The 15646-nt window shown below is 34.9% G+C and overlaps 2 protein-coding genes and 1 pseudogene across 2 annotated transcripts; 1 reads left to right on the top strand and 2 right to left on the bottom strand.

Annotated features, from left to right (window-relative positions):
* Positions 1-246: 246 nt before the first annotated feature.
* LOC123921377 (GBF-interacting protein 1-like) lies at positions 247-7739 on the top strand. Its single transcript, XM_045973893.1, has 9 exons — positions 247-1287; positions 2164-2207; positions 2837-2936; positions 3338-3467; positions 3829-4409; positions 4918-5167; positions 5915-6212; positions 6340-6780; positions 7010-7739. The coding sequence occupies exons 1-9, from the start codon at positions 1116-1118 to the stop codon at positions 7298-7300; spliced, it is 2307 nt and encodes a 768-aa protein (XP_045829849.1). The 5' UTR covers positions 247-1115; the 3' UTR covers positions 7301-7739.
* A 702-nt stretch (positions 7740-8441) lies between these two features.
* LOC123921378 (nucleotide-sugar uncharacterized transporter 2) lies at positions 8442-11086 on the bottom strand. The gene is made up of 6 exons (XM_045973894.1): positions 10712-11086; positions 9815-10175; positions 9638-9731; positions 9345-9511; positions 9088-9258; positions 8442-8944 (listed from the first exon to the last, which is right to left on the bottom strand). Exons 1-6 carry the CDS (start codon positions 10785-10787, stop codon positions 8629-8631), a joined length of 1185 nt encoding a protein of 394 aa, XP_045829850.1. The 5' UTR covers positions 10788-11086; the 3' UTR covers positions 8442-8628.
* A 410-nt stretch (positions 11087-11496) lies between these two features.
* Positions 11497-14726, bottom strand: LOC123921374 (annotated as a pseudogene).
* Positions 14727-15646: the final 920 nt, after the last annotated feature.

The raw sequence follows: 15646 nt of genomic DNA on the forward strand, positions 1-15646 counted from the left end.
ACATCTCTGTTAGCCAAATAGGTCCTTTCTGTTAAATTTTAACCCTAAATGTATAAGGTGAACTAACACTGTAAATGGTCCACCATAGACCTCATTAAATCTTTTAATTATAACCGTTTGATCTTTTCCTTAAAATCTACACCTTTGGATCTTACATATGTATGATATCTAATAATGAACCGCCAACACTTAATTTTTTTCTTCATCTTCTTCCCCGTTCTCCTTCTTCATCTCTATCACCATCTTCAATCTTCATGATGCTCATAAGAAACCCAGATTTTTTTTTTTCAAAACCCATAAAATAAAAAAAAAACTTCTTTCATCACTTCCCTCTTTCTTCTTCCACGCCCCCTCTTTCACTTTATTCTTCCAACAACACGTTCCTCTTTAAATCCACCACCACCATTTTTCTCATTTTTTGGGTTTAAAATTGAAGATCTAAAACCCAAATTTAACCCAGATCTAAAATCCACCCTCTACAAATCTTTTGGAAAGAAAGAGTGTAAAGGTTTGAGAGATCCAAAATCAGTTTGGTGTTGTTGAAATTCAATACTTTCAGTTGCAAATCATCTCATATTCTCAATCCCTTGTTGTTTTGTGTAGTGGTAGAAGAAGGGGTAGGGACGAATTGTTCCCTTTGTTGTTTTGTGTTTGTTTTTTTTAATTTTTTTTAAAAGTGAGACATGTGTCGTAATATGAGTGGTTAGATTAATCTGACGGATCAAAACAGTTGAAAGGTATGATGCAGTTCTTGAAAAAAGTAGAGGATCTCTTCCATTTGCCACATATGCATAAGTTAACAGTTTTTGCAAAAAAACTAACGGAAGGGACCAAACAGGAACTTATTTTATCTTTAAGGGACCAAACAGAAACTTATTTTCTTTAAGGGACCATTGTGAAACCTAAAATATCTTTAAGGGACCATTTAACTAATTAAGCCAAAAAAAATAATATGTTTTTGATGCATAAAAAAAGAAGAAAATGTTTTTATATTTGAGATTTATGATATGATTCAACGTGACTCTTTATTTTTTCTCTCTCTCTAAGAACACAAAGACAGTAGTGTTCCTCTCTCTCTCTCTCTCTCTCTCTCTCTCTCTCTCTCACAGAAAAGAATGAGCGGCGGTGGTGGCGGGTCTAGGGTTCCGATCCCCGACAATGTACGGAAAACCATTCAAGACATCAGAGAGATCACCGGAAAACAGCACACCGACGATGAAATCTACGCCGTCCTTAAAGAATGTTCAATGGATCCCAATGAAACTGCTCAAAAGCTTCTCTATTTAGGTTTATCTTCTTCTTCCAATACTCTTCAATTTATCATTTTTCAATTTCGGTGTGTGTTTTTGTTATTCAGTATTCACTTATAGAACTTGTATTGGTTTCAAGTTTGAAACTTGACTTCACTATCATTACTGTTATCAAAGCTAGTGATTTTTGTGGTTTTGTTGAGTTTAGTTGATTTTATTAATTTGGTTTAATTTAATTTTAAAGTTTACTGTTTTTTGATTTTTGACCTAGTTGATGAAGCTGTGTGTGGCTCTTTGGATAGTGAAAATTTGTTTTTTTTGTTTTTGGTTTAATTTTTTATTGTTTAATGCATGGAAACATGATTGGAGACAAGGAGATTGTAATATAAGTACTTTAATGAGATGTTAAAATCTAATAGAATGGGATTTAGTATCTTTTGTAGGGTTTAGTAATTATTGTTGCACAATATGAAGCACAGACACTTCTTGAATGAGGATTAGGCGTGTTCCGGTATCATACACACATCGGTGTCTGACACGGCACGATACCGACACATGATTACTTTGAAATATGTCAATTATCGGTGTCGACGTGTCCGTCGTTCGTCTATGTGTCCGTGTCGTGACGTTCATCCATGTGTCTGTGCTTCATAGGTTTCAAATTGAATTATGTTATTTTCTCAAATTATTACTGGTGTCGACGTGTCTGGCATGTGTCTGTGGCTCTGTGCTTCATAGGTTGCACATGTTTCTCAAGTAATGGCTGAATTGAAGCACTATATGGCAACATACTCTTACTCATTTGTGATATTTTGAAAAGAAATGGGTTTATGGGTTCTTTGAGAGATTGAGGTTTTATTTTCATGTTTGTTATGTTAATGGTTTTGTTGAATTATTTATTTTTTGTTTGCAGATACTTTTCATGAGGTTAGAAGGAGACGCGACAAGAAGAAGGAGGTAAGATTTTGTTTTGTTTGCCCTAATTTTAGTTCTTTCTTGGTATTTAGTTTACTTCGTTTCCCCTGTTGCTATGCAATATAATTCAGTTGGTGTGTATGTAGTAATTTTTTTAATTGCATTTGAAAGTTAGGTTGTTGAATCCAATTTATTTCTTACCTAAATAGGAAAATTCACATTTGCACTTCTTCTGTGTTAATGAGTAGATTGGTTAGAGTGGATGAATCTTTTATCAAAGTGTAATTTTTATTCATCGTTGTAACCTGATGGGTAACCTCTTATTGCATCACGAGCTCACTTGAGCTGCCATTGTGTCATGTTATGAACAAAGTGATTGGGAGAGTACATGTTTTAAGTTATATAAAATATAAAAATCCTCATTTTCCTTGACTGTCTGAATATGCATGTTTGCAATAGGTTTATGATTCCTACCATTTAGCTTGCAATGTGTAATCAAGCAGTATTACTTACTAACTTTAAAAGACCTGTTTTATGTTTTATAGTGGGTTGAATACAGTGTATTTAACATTTCATGTGTGTTTTTGTGACTGCACAAGTCTAGTTGTTACCTTAATTTTCTCTAACATTTATTAGCCTTGATTGATTTGTTTTTAACTTGACCATTTCAGGGATTGAGCAGCAGGGTTTCTGAGGAGTCTAGATCAAACCAACGTGGACAGGGGAGGGGGGCAAGAGGTGCTTCAGGGGGCTATTCCTCAAACTTTCTTGGTACAATTTTCATACTTACTAGAGGCTTGATAGTAGGATTTGTTTTTGTTTTCCTCTGTTTCGTTTATGAAGATCCTCTTCCACTTAAAGTCGCCTAGATTCTAGAATCCTTCAGTCTGTAAATTACTTTTGGAATGCAGCTACCAGTTAGTTTTGTGCGTGTATACTAAGCCCCCTGAATTATATTTCTATTTCATTTTGCATGAGCTCTATTATACCCCTTTTTTAATCAACCAGGATGCAATAAAGTAGCACTCTGCCCTCACTTTTATCCTTTGGTGCTATTGCAAATTGCAATTATCTTTTGCATAACACATAGATCTATCCTGTGCATCATAATATTTCCTGCTACTTTATTAGCTCATTAGTTGTTAAACTTTCTTGTAAACATCTTTTGTTAGATGGTGGTGGTGGGAGGAACCTTGCTATTCGAAGGGAAAATGGATTCCAACATACTGCAGAAAGAACTCGTGCTTCCTCTGCTCAGCCAGATTTACAGAAAAAAACTAATACAGGAGCTCAAGCCTTAAGGTTGTAATTTATTTTCTTAACTTTTTATCTAACCATATTAGCTCTGATGATAAGAAAATATAATAGTGTTTATTAATATCTTTGTTTATTGATGAAAAGAAAGGCTATACACAAAGAAGTAAACGAACAAAAGAAAAAAAAGTAATGTGATGATCGATATCCCTTTTGTATTTGTTTGCATCTAAAATTCTAACCAAATCCTCATTGATTCTGGTTCTGGTTAAAAACTTTTTATCAAGTTGATCATGCACGGTATTTCCCTTTTATTTTATTAAAACTCATTAGTGCTTTTTATTGTTTCACAACTTAATATATAATAACTGCAGTATTGAAGTATTATCTCACGATTCTTCAATTGCAGTGATTCAGCTGTTGCACCCCATAGTGCTGCAAATCAATCCAATGGGAAGTCTGGTCATGGTTCTTCTGGCAAATCTCTCTTAGGTGTCCCTAAAAGCAGTTCAGCTGCTAATGACACTGTCAATAAAGAAAATTTTCTACCTCAAGCAGTTGCTGTTGCAGCAACCACTTCCCCTACTCAAACCTTTGCCTCAATTACAAGAACTGATCAAGGAAAATCTCTGTCAAGTTCTGATCAACGTCAAATTTCTGTATCTGGTGTTTATTCCTCTTCAGATCCTGTGCTGGCACCATCTATCACCCAGAATCCTGGTGTTGGCAGTGCTATCAGTAGGGAAGTAGGGAGTGACCGGATATCTGCTGGGCCGAATCATGTTAAAGGAAACAAACTTGAAGAAGCTAGTGATTTATCAGCATCCGAGAATGAGAAGTCCGGGTCAATGAATTCAACAAGCAATCTGAATGACATACAGAAGACAAATGAAGTTGAAGGTAACCAGTTATCCGAGCCCTTGCAACTCTCTTCATCATTGAATAGTTCTTTGAGGCCATCTTCCAGTTGTGTTAGCCAACCACCTCAAGGTAAAGTTTTTATTCTATATTTGATAAATCTTAATATAAAAATTGTTTGACAAATTCTGTTTCCATCTACGCACTTTCTGGTGTAGGCTGTAGTCTTTAATTTTTTGATTCAAACAATTTTACTAGATGGACACGGTCATGGTTTTCCCTGGTATTGGAGGACATTATTAACCCTCAAAGAGAGTAACTGAACTGAAGTAATTCCCACAAGGTCTAGAAAAAGTATGTGAGAGAAACCCTTGAAACCTTTTCTGAAGATGTTTTAAAGGAAAATCAGCCTGATTGTGCCTGTATTATAATTCAAACATTATCCCTCCGTGTTTGGGTTTTGCCACTATCAGTTAACTCCCAGATTTAATGTGCTTAAATAATCCCACATTTGAAGGAATCATACACTGACAAAATCCAGAGGCACCTAAAATTATGTTAATTTTTATTTCGCTAATATACTTTTTGACTCTTCTTTAATTGTAAACTTTTATAATAATTCCTTTCTGTGTGTTTGCAGATGTTTCTGAAACAGCCGATGTCACCGAGGTCTCAACGTCAGAAGTTCATGTGCAATCAACTGAATTGAGACAACATGTTACTTTTCCAAACCATTTCCAAGTGCCCGAGTCTTTGAAAGGTGGTCTTACATTTGGAAGCTTTGATACTTTCGGTCCAAGTGGAACATCTAGTAGTGTAACTGGTTGTGATGATAGCACTTCTCCCACTCCTGAATCTTCTCCAGGGAAAGATGAAGCTGTTACTTTGAGGTTTGTAATTTATATGATTCTTATGTGTTTTTCTTTGCATAGCAAATTAGAGATTTATCATATTTTGTGCCCTCACGCCTTTTAAATGGTGTAAAAATGATGTATGGTTGGGTTTTTGTAGATTTATTATCTTATATCAAACCTCTTCATTAAGGGTTGTTGGAGAGTTGGGAGGAGAGGGGTTTGTTGGGAATAGGAAGGGGAAGGGAAAGGGAGTCAGTGTTTGTTTGTTTGAGAGAGTTTTTGGAGGAGAGTGGTGTGCACTTGTGACGAATGTTTTTTTGGTTTGTTTGAGACTATTATAAAAAAGGAAATTATTTGGTTTTTTAAGCTCTCCATAACCCTCCAAAGTCTCCCCCCCAATTCTTTTTTTTGAGTTACCTCAAATTAGGGGTTTTAATTCCACAGAGAAAAATAAATCCATGCAGGGTGAGACTATTCTCCCTTTCCCTTACCCTTCCATTTTCTCCCCTCGTTCCCCTCAAACCCTGCCCTCCCAATTCCTAAACAAACCCCAAGAATAACTACAATGGAAATGAACCTCAAAGTTGGTTCTAGAAAGGTGTATAGGTTCTCTTAGGTTGTAGTATTTTACCGCTTTCAAGTCTGAGTCAAGGTTATTGTACCTTTTATGAATTAATTTGATTGCATTAATCGATTGATCTTCCTATTACCAAAAAGGTATTAGTTGTGCCATTGTGTGCTATTGTAATCTATGTTTTGATGGTATTTATTGTTTTGATGTAGCAACCAAAGTGCGCCATTGACTGAACATGGAGGTCATCTTGATTATGCACATTCTTCATCTTTTCTAATTAATAAGACACTGGCTTCAGAAGGCATTTCTATAACTGGTAATGATTCAAAGATTGAGCAGCCAAAGCAGGAGGTACTGTTAACTCCCGAGGGCCATCCGATTCTGACTGTTCAAAGTGCTCAAAATTATGGTTTGAATTTCATGTCTACCATGTTAGGGACTCAGCAAGTTCAATTTGAGGGTAGTGAGCTTCAGGCGCAAGAAACATCACACTTTCCTTCCTTTGTTGTAAGTTCCTCCATCATGTATTTCTTAAGATTTTCATGATTTCATCTTTTTATATGTAGTTATGCATGCTTTATACACCCACACACAATTATTTTCCCTAATATCTGTCATTCTTTCAACATTGCAGACTGCAAGTTCTCAGACTGTGTCCCCGAGCCCAACTCCACCTCCACAGAGCTCTATACCTGTATCTCCACAGCCAGTTTCTTATTTTAGGCCACCATACCCAGCTAACTTCTTCCCATATGGCCCCTATTACCCCCCAATTTACGTGTCTCCGATGCATCAATTTTTAAGCCCCAATGGTTTCCCTCAACAGCCATCAACTGGCAACATATATCTACCAGCCGCGGCTGCAGCTGCTGGGATAAAATTCCCTCATCCGCAATTCAAGGCTGGAGCAAACACAGGAAATATGGCTCATATTGGAATTCCTTCTGGATCATATATCACTCCACCTGTTGGATATGCTCCTAATCCGACAGTGAATACTGGAAGCTCTGCCGGAACTGAAGATATTTCAGTGTCTCAGCTGAAGGAAAACCAAATTTATACAACTGGACAACTGGTTGGTTTACTTATTGCTGTGTCTTTTTTTCTTTTCCATCTGTGCATATTTCTTCAATGAATAAATGAATGTTACAGACTCAGTTCTATGGCGGCTTTGGCTTCAGCAGTATCAATATTTTTTGTTGTCGAGTTTAAATTTGATTCATCAATTTGTATTGAAATACTTGGATTACTAAACTTGCTGCTTTTCTTATGTTTTTATTTTTTTATTTACTTTTTTGCTGCAGAGTGAAGGCTCTGCTGTGTGGATACATGCACCAGGCCAAGATATATCCAGTTTGCAACTCAATTCTCTATATAACCTTACTCCTCAGGGCCAACATCTCAACTTCCCCCAGACCCAGGCTGCTCAAGGAGTATTTCCTGGTATCTATCAACCAGGGCAGACAGTAGCTTCACCTTCTACCCTTTTGCAGCAGTCTCAAGCTGTCGCTGGGTCTGTTGAAACTGTAGCCCCCCCTCCAGGATCTTATCAGCAGCCTGGACCTGCACAAATCAATTGGACTTCTAATTTTTAGGATGGAAAACATTTTCTTGATGCCGTATTTTTCAAATGCACCACATGATGCGCTCAAATCCATGAAGAATGAACAATGGCCTGATCTGAAGTGTACATAACAAATGCGGCCAAGAAATGAGAAAAGAAAACTAGTAACTGTTATTGGTGCTGAGATTTTGAGTGGTGCTAGTTGCAGGTTTTATTTTTACTTTTTATTTTTCGTGGCGTTTATTCATCCCTCACATGTTCTTTTGCCCCTTAGAAACATGGCGTTGTTGCTATAAGGACCTTAGTAATTCCTGACAATATTATACTAAGCCAAGAGTTCAATAGTGTTGGTGAGATTTATCAATTTTTCCGTTCTCAATTCTCACCTGTATACTACATTTTGATAGCTGAAGACATTGAATTATACCGTTCTATATGTTAAATGAGAATTGTAGCATCTATTCTTTTTTTTTTTTTTTTTTCAGCGACTCATTTCCAATCTCCCGACGATAAATGTAAACCAAGTATGGAGGTTTTTATGTGCTTTCCTTCATGTAGTAGGAGAGATTTCATTATCTAATGGAGGTGTGTGCTTGTGGATAAATTTATTTGTTTGGTTTATTTTCATCAGCATGTTCTAATTCCTTCATCATGATGAATCATGAACGACAGTTATCAGTCTATTTGAACAGATTACAGCTACTGGTGTTGTTGGGACACCGATATTGACAGAATTTTTGAAAGCTTGTATAGTTATTAAGGCCTTGGGTTCTTTATACCTACTATATAGGAATAATTCTTTAATCTCCATAGACATGCAATATTTTACACATAGCATTGAATTGTCTCTCAAATGAGTGACTTTAAAAATTGAACCTTGGTTTTTTTTAGGGAGAGTTAAGTTGTAAAGTCTCTTAACACCACATTCATTTATTTCAATTTCAATGGTTAGATCTATGTATGCTAATGCTTGGTTGGTTTGTGTTTGTCTACCTGGTTAGATCTCTTAACACCACATTCATTCATTCCGTTTTGCAAAATCTTATTAATGTTGTTTCTGGTAACCTAGTTGCTTCAACAATTTTCCAAATTTAAAATGTGTCCTAAAGCCCTTGAACATTCATGTGGCTGTCTAATTTCCGCTTTAACAAATTAAGAGACTGCATTGGAACTTTGAGAAAAATCCATCCAAAATAATCTATTATGAAATTTTCAATGACTGAATACTATGTTTGATCTGTCTATACAAAAAACCTTGTTGCAAAGTGGAATTGAACCTGAATTGCCTAACTAAAGGATGTAAAATGAGTGTTTGAAGAATTTGGTTGTGGTATTCATTTATGTCATAGGTTATATGACTCACACAACAATGTTATTGTGGGTAATATTTACACTCAAATCTTTGCTGTCTTCACTAGCTGGTTTTGGCTTTGGTGAAGGCATAGCTGGTTTTGGCTTTGGTGAAGGCAAACTATGCTTTGGAAGCTGCTTGTTTGCATTTTCTTGAGACTCTTGCAAGTTAAACGTTGTGTAAACCGACATTCCTGTGAGAGCAACGACCGCCCCGCCAATGCTGACAATCCCAGGATCAGATTTGAATAGCAGATAGCCTCCCAACAAAATGACACAGGTCTTAAACTGACCTAAAACAACATGAGTTGTAGCAGAAGTTGCCCTGCATCAATTGATAATAATATCTTAGCAAATCTTAACCTTACTCAAGCAAAACACAACATTATTAGAAGTTGAATTGTGTCAAAAAGGGTATATCACTATTTCTTTCTTTTGAAGCTTGGAAGAGGAAAGTAGCAGTCTTACCCCAATGCCAAGGCACCTGACCACTGTAACAGAAAACCAAGGAGAGCAGATATCAAAATTGCAGATGAATTGTTTACATCCCACTTGAAGGATAGGACTCCTGGTGGATCAATCCATGGCATCAATGCCCCTAGGAAGAAAATTGTGATAGGTGTAGTTTTCCACATCAATCTACAAAATGTTTTTTTTTTTCAAGTCTAGTCATTGACAACATAATTTTACAAAGCAGAAATTGGATAGTGTCTACAATTACTTACGCCAAAGCTGTCCAGTTTCCTTGCTGTTGTAAAGTAGACCATAAAATTTTATTTATGGCACTTGGGATTATCCATATAATTGCAACTATAGCACCAAATAAATTGAACTCTAAATCTGACACAGTTGCAACTGCTACACCAGCTGATACAGCAGCTAATGCCAAAACCTGCATCATTGCATAACAATGACATGATTAATGCATAAAGATAAGATAGCTAGAATAGTTCTTTTCCATATATTTTAAGAGAACCAAAAGAAATGGAAGAGGTTTTTTTTTATTTTTTATTATTACCTTTTTTGTAGAGATTGTTTTTCTAAAGAGTATGAACTCTGCCAGAACAATTGTTGGAGTAACAGCAATCTTGGCCATTTGGTAGAAACCAACACTGCAGGAACTAAACTGTTAGCAAACACGAAAGGAAGTTCCACATATTTTATCAAATAAACACGTTAGAGTGAGATCATGAACCTGTTATACTTGAGACTTGTGTTTGCAAGACCAGATGCAAAAGCCATAACAGCACCAAGTGCAAATATAGAAGAGAATGGAGTTGTTTTAGACGGAGGAGACACCGGTAGAACCGAGAGTGCCTTGAAAATTGCAAGGAGAATCCATGCCGTGATGTAGTGAACGAATGTGAGAAATATTGGGAAGTTGAAACCAACTCTCCCCATCACCAATTTGTTTGCCATGATGATACCGACTGCAACCATGAAGTTGAAAGATAATGCGACCGGTGGTCCGCAATATCTTTGTTGTTGACGCTTGGCTCCTTCTGAGGTTCGGAGCTCATTGTAAAGAGATGATCTTAGTTCTTCCAGTGCTTTACCTGATCATGTTAACCATGATGAAAACACTGCATTAGTCTTCAAAAAATCCTTATCTATGATCAGTATCATTATGTGATTCAATTATGACTAAAAAAATGCAATGTTACAAAAATACAAACTTATGATTTTAGACTGTGGAAACTGGTGTAGACTGAGCCAAATATGAAATATTCTATGGAGGTGAATATTTAATCTTTTATTGCTTATTCCTATTCAGAGTGTAACTTATAATTCAATCTGAATACATATTTAAATGTGTCCCTTATTCTTAGCAAAACAAACATGATCTAAAATTTGGAAAAAACAGAAAAACTAACATTCAAAATGACTCAACAAACTTCTAAAACTAATCATCCCTTTAAAATTGCTAATATTCAGGCACATTTTAAAACAGAATCTCATTTATTTTTTGATATATCAAGAATTTAACACATCAATTTTTTGATATATCAAAAATTTAACACATTAAATATCAAAAGCCAACAACAGAAAATGAATAATACATGAATATGATAAGAAAATCAGAAAAAAAAACCTGGTTCACCAGCATCACTGTCTTTTCTTTTGATAAACTTTCTTCCATTTCCCAACAGTGAGTCCAACCACCCCATAACAAAGAAAGTTATTCATGGACATGGATCACATACCTAATGTAAATGCTTATTTATTATACACAATTCTGTTCCGATTACACAAAACAGAATTGCAAAGGTAAAAGGTTCTTATAAATATGAATTATTAGGCCAGATTGCTTAAAATACAATCAATCAATGAATGAATCTTCAATGAGGTTTTGATATGCATGAAAGAAAAAGAAAAAGGGGAAAAAGGAAAAAGGGGAAGCTAAGTATATTTAATTTGGTTTGTGTTTTACTAAAAGAATATTATTACATTTGATGTGAACAAGTGTTTCTCAATCCAAAGTAGTAGAATTATTGTTGAGTGTATTAGTAACACTTGTTGTATGATTAAAAATTATGTAAATTTTGATTTACGGAGAAGTTAAGGTAACATCATCATTATGAAACAGTCAAGACACGTGTAACAACCACCTTGATTTACTTTTTTCAGTTGAGATTGCTTATCATAACTTAAGATATCATTTCATCACTAAACTTGATGCAAAAGTTTCATCTTATTTTATTATTAAAAATATAATTTCTCATTTGATTCTAACTAACTGAAATGCATATATTGGAGATAACATCACAACAACTGGTTGAGTAAATTAAGTAGAACTTATTCATTTAATTCCAATTTATTCATCAAAATCAAACAACACCAAGAAGAACAACAACATCTAAAACATCTCACCAATAGGAAGAAATCAACACACAAAACAGAAAATAACTATAAAAATGAAACTATGACATTGGCACCATCTGAGTAGAACCACTGGTTGTCCTCACTCTATTCCTTCTCCTGTTCACTCTTCTCTTAGGCTGACCACCAAATATTATCACAAGCCATCTTGGCTTTCCAATTAAAAACACAAAATAACCAAGGCCTATTCCAATCACAAATCCACATCCATATCCAATTGCCACTGGTCTCCATCCAAATTCAAATTTCTCTTCACTCCAAATGTTGTCGGTTGAAGGTGGAGAATGATGTTGTTCAGGTTCAGGTCCACATTTCTTTGTCAAGGGAAATCCACATAACCCCAAGTTTCCTTCATATGAATCATTTGTAAATGTATTGAACTGCCTTCCTCGAGGTATTTCTCCCGTAAGATGGTTATTGGAAAGATTCAAGACTTCAATACTATTCATATTGGTTAATTCTGCAGGAATGACACCGGTTAACATATTTGAGGAAAGATCCAAAGATTCCAAGTATGTCAAGTTTCCAATGGATAGGGGAATATGACCGACGAGTCTATTATGGGAAAGGTTAAGGCCTTTAAGTGCATGAAGCTCTCCAATAGCATTTGGAATCTCTCCTTCAAATTTGTTTCTTGACAAATCAATACTTACAAACAATTTTGGAATTCTCACCAGTGTCAATTTGTTCCCTTTTGTTGTCACAGTCACAGTCACAGAATTGCATCTACCTCCACGAAACGCTATTCCACACCAGACATCCATGTATATCAAACTGCTATCCCCACCCACTTGAGTAACATTCTTCATGGCTTCATAATTTTTGAAATAGGCTTTTGGTAGAAAACCACTAAAATTGTTGCCCGAGATATCAAAAATGACTAAACTTGGAAATAGATGTTTGATCTTTAAATTGGCAATGGGACCATGGAACCTGTTGTCTCTCAAAACCAACACTTTCAAATCTTGCAAAGTTTGAAGCCAGTCGGGAAATTTGTCTTCTAATCTGTTGCTTCCAAGATTTAAAATGTTCAGGTATTTGCAATGGGACAAAGATTTAGGCAAAAGGCCTTCTAATAGGTTTCCATTAAGATTTATAATGGTAATGTGCTCGGAAAAGTTACTTGGCAAAGTGCCATGAAATTTGTTCATCTGTAGATCCAAAAAGTGAAGGGATTGAAAATTTGAAAAACATTGTGGAATGATACCACTCAAATTGTTGTGTCCCAAGTTCAGAAATTCAAGTTCAGAAGTTATATTGCAAACTTCCAAAGGGATGTCACCATTGAGTGAATTAAAACTAAGATCGATATAAGACAGATATTCATTATTCACTGCCATTTCAATCAATTGATCTGTTGACGTGAACAAGTTTTGAGAGAGGTTTAAAAATTGCAAGTGACCTGTTTCAATTAAGCATTTGGGCATTCCATTAAGTTTGTTATTGGAAAGATCAAGAATATCCAAATTTGTGAAATTTCCTTGTAATTTGTGAAATTTGATCAGATTGACAGAAGCTAATTCTAATGAAAATAGCTGATTAAAACTATTGTAGACATTAGATTCAAAGTTTAGTGACAATTGACTATTCCATGAAAGGGATAATTCTGACAGATTTTGAAGTTTGGAGAAGATTTGAAAATTGATAAGACCACTCAAGTTGTTTGATTGTAGGCTCAAGTATTCTAGTTTTGAGAGGGTGAAAATGGACTCTGGAATATTTCCTTGTAACATATTGTTATCTAGATACAGATGCTGTAAGGAATTTGATGATAATGCATCATCGAAATGCCATGTTGTAAGTCGATTGTTTGATAGATCTACAAATGTCAAAGATGGCAAGGATAAACACCACAAAGGTAAGGGACCCTCTAATTTATTATGAGAGAAATCTAAATAATAAAGTTGAGTCAAATTAAATAATGAAGATGGAATTTGTCCTTGTAAATTGTTATCAGCTAGATAGAGGTATTGAAGTTCGGTCATCCTACCAAACACATCTGGGATTTGACCGGAAAATAAATTGGATGAAAGACCTAAGCCAGTAAGTTGTTGAAGGTTTGAAAGTGATGATGGTATCTCACCTCCAATTTTGTTGGAACTCAAGTATAGTTCTTGAAATCTATTTGACAGAGAAAATACATTTGGAATTTGACCACTAAGATCATTGTAAGAGAGATCCAGAGAAGTTAGATTTGGAAGAAGAGTTAAAAGTGAGGATGGGATTGAACCGTTAAGATTATTGGATGAAATATGTAGGGAAGTAAGGTGTGTGAAGTTAGAAAAAGACAGAGGAATTGGCCCATTGAATTGACATCCTGATAGATCCAAGATTCTAAGAAAAGTGCTGCAACTCAATTCTGGAAGTTGGCCTTCGACGTTGGCATTATGTGACATATCTAGCTGTTGAATATTTGGTAAACAAAAGACTCTTTTTCAATTTTCCACTTAATCCTGAATGTTGAAGATTAAGTGTAACCAAAGAGGAAGATTGATTGAAGATCAAATCTATAGAGTCTGGTCTTATTGAAGACATATCAGTTTGTTCCAAAAATAGTTCTTTTAAATTGGTTGCATTTTGTACAAGCCTCTTCAAGGTAGTCTCTTTCCAAACTAACTCATAATTCGAAGAGAGATGAAGTGATTCTAATTTGGAAAGATGTGAAATTTGAATAGGAACTTCACCTTTAAAGTAACAATACGTCAAGTCAAGATGTGTAAGACTTAGAAACCCACCAAACTTAAAATGAAAAGGAGAAGGATAGAAATCAATGTAAGAAAGATTGAGTTTTTGAAGGAGTGTAAGATGGTAAAGGGTACTGTTAGGATGTAACGTACCTTTAACACCTTCACGGCCAAGGTTTAGACCAATAACATGACCGGAGATGGTGTCACATGTGACACCATTCCAGGAACAACAATCACTCCCATTTTTCCATGTTGCTGTTTTCAGATGATAAGGTTCACCGTAATCAGTATAAGGATCACTCCCAAATATAGTGAAGGAAGACTTGAATTGAAGCAAAGCAGAGCTCTCATCATTATGACATAAAAAATTGAAAGAAGAAGAGAAAGATGGAAAATGGAAGATCAAAAGATGCATACAGAGAAGCAACCAACCCATGAATGATTGATATTGTTTCATCAATGCAATGAAGAATTTGTGGAAAGTGTAAATGGTTTGTTTAAATGAAAGTAAAGAAAGTGTGATTGTATGAAATGGTAAGGAATGTAACATTAATATTTATAGCCAAATTTAATATACAATAATTTGATACAAATTTTTATTTTTGCCAAATTTAGTTTTGGATATCTTTGTTTGGTGACCACACACCGGAAACTAAATTATGTGAAGGAACCAACACGATACAAGTGGTAGATACTTGAGTCTCTTAACTATTTGGTTCAAGGCTCGATCACCGGCCGGTGCGTATGGAGAAATATTTGTTGGGAGAGGTTAACCCCTTAAATAGATCTCAATTATCTCGAAGGAATTAATCTCTGCAGTTGCGCGCAGAGGATACATTTTGCTTACAAAAAAATTATGCGAAGGTGATTTGACAAATGAACTATATTAATTCCCTTATTTTCATGCAAAATAATTGTTGATATTTCTATTGGAATCTAAATTTAATGATCCTAACCTAAATTGAATAATTCCCTCATTTTCATTCTGTGAATTAAGGCTGGAAAATATATATATCCACATAAAATATTTTTTGACTGGTCGTAAATTCAATGAACTTGATCGTATAACATATACTTCAATTGAAAATTATAAATTTATCATTAACTTCATTGTCTTAATATACATAATTTATAATTAACCATAAAAAATTATAATCATTAAAACATTATTCTAGTTTTATATATCAGTATTTTACAGTATTTCTGTAGAAATAATGTACTTGTTTTCAAAATGCATATACATGAAATGAAAAACGTGAACCATTTACATGTGTCGAATTGATGTTTTTCAAGCTTATATGTGTATGGTGGTGCATGTATGAAAATGAGTTAATGGCTTCTATTAGATAGAAGTGTGTATGCTATTTTTTTAATGGCAAATATATTATATATAGATATACAAACGAAAAATATATAAGATGTACTAGAAATACACTCCAACAGAATCTTACAATCTTTAA

Source organism: Trifolium pratense, linkage group LG4, assembly GCF_020283565.1.
Source record: "Trifolium pratense cultivar HEN17-A07 linkage group LG4, ARS_RC_1.1, whole genome shotgun sequence".
Classification (NCBI taxonomy): domain Eukaryota; kingdom Viridiplantae; phylum Streptophyta; class Magnoliopsida; order Fabales; family Fabaceae; genus Trifolium; species Trifolium pratense.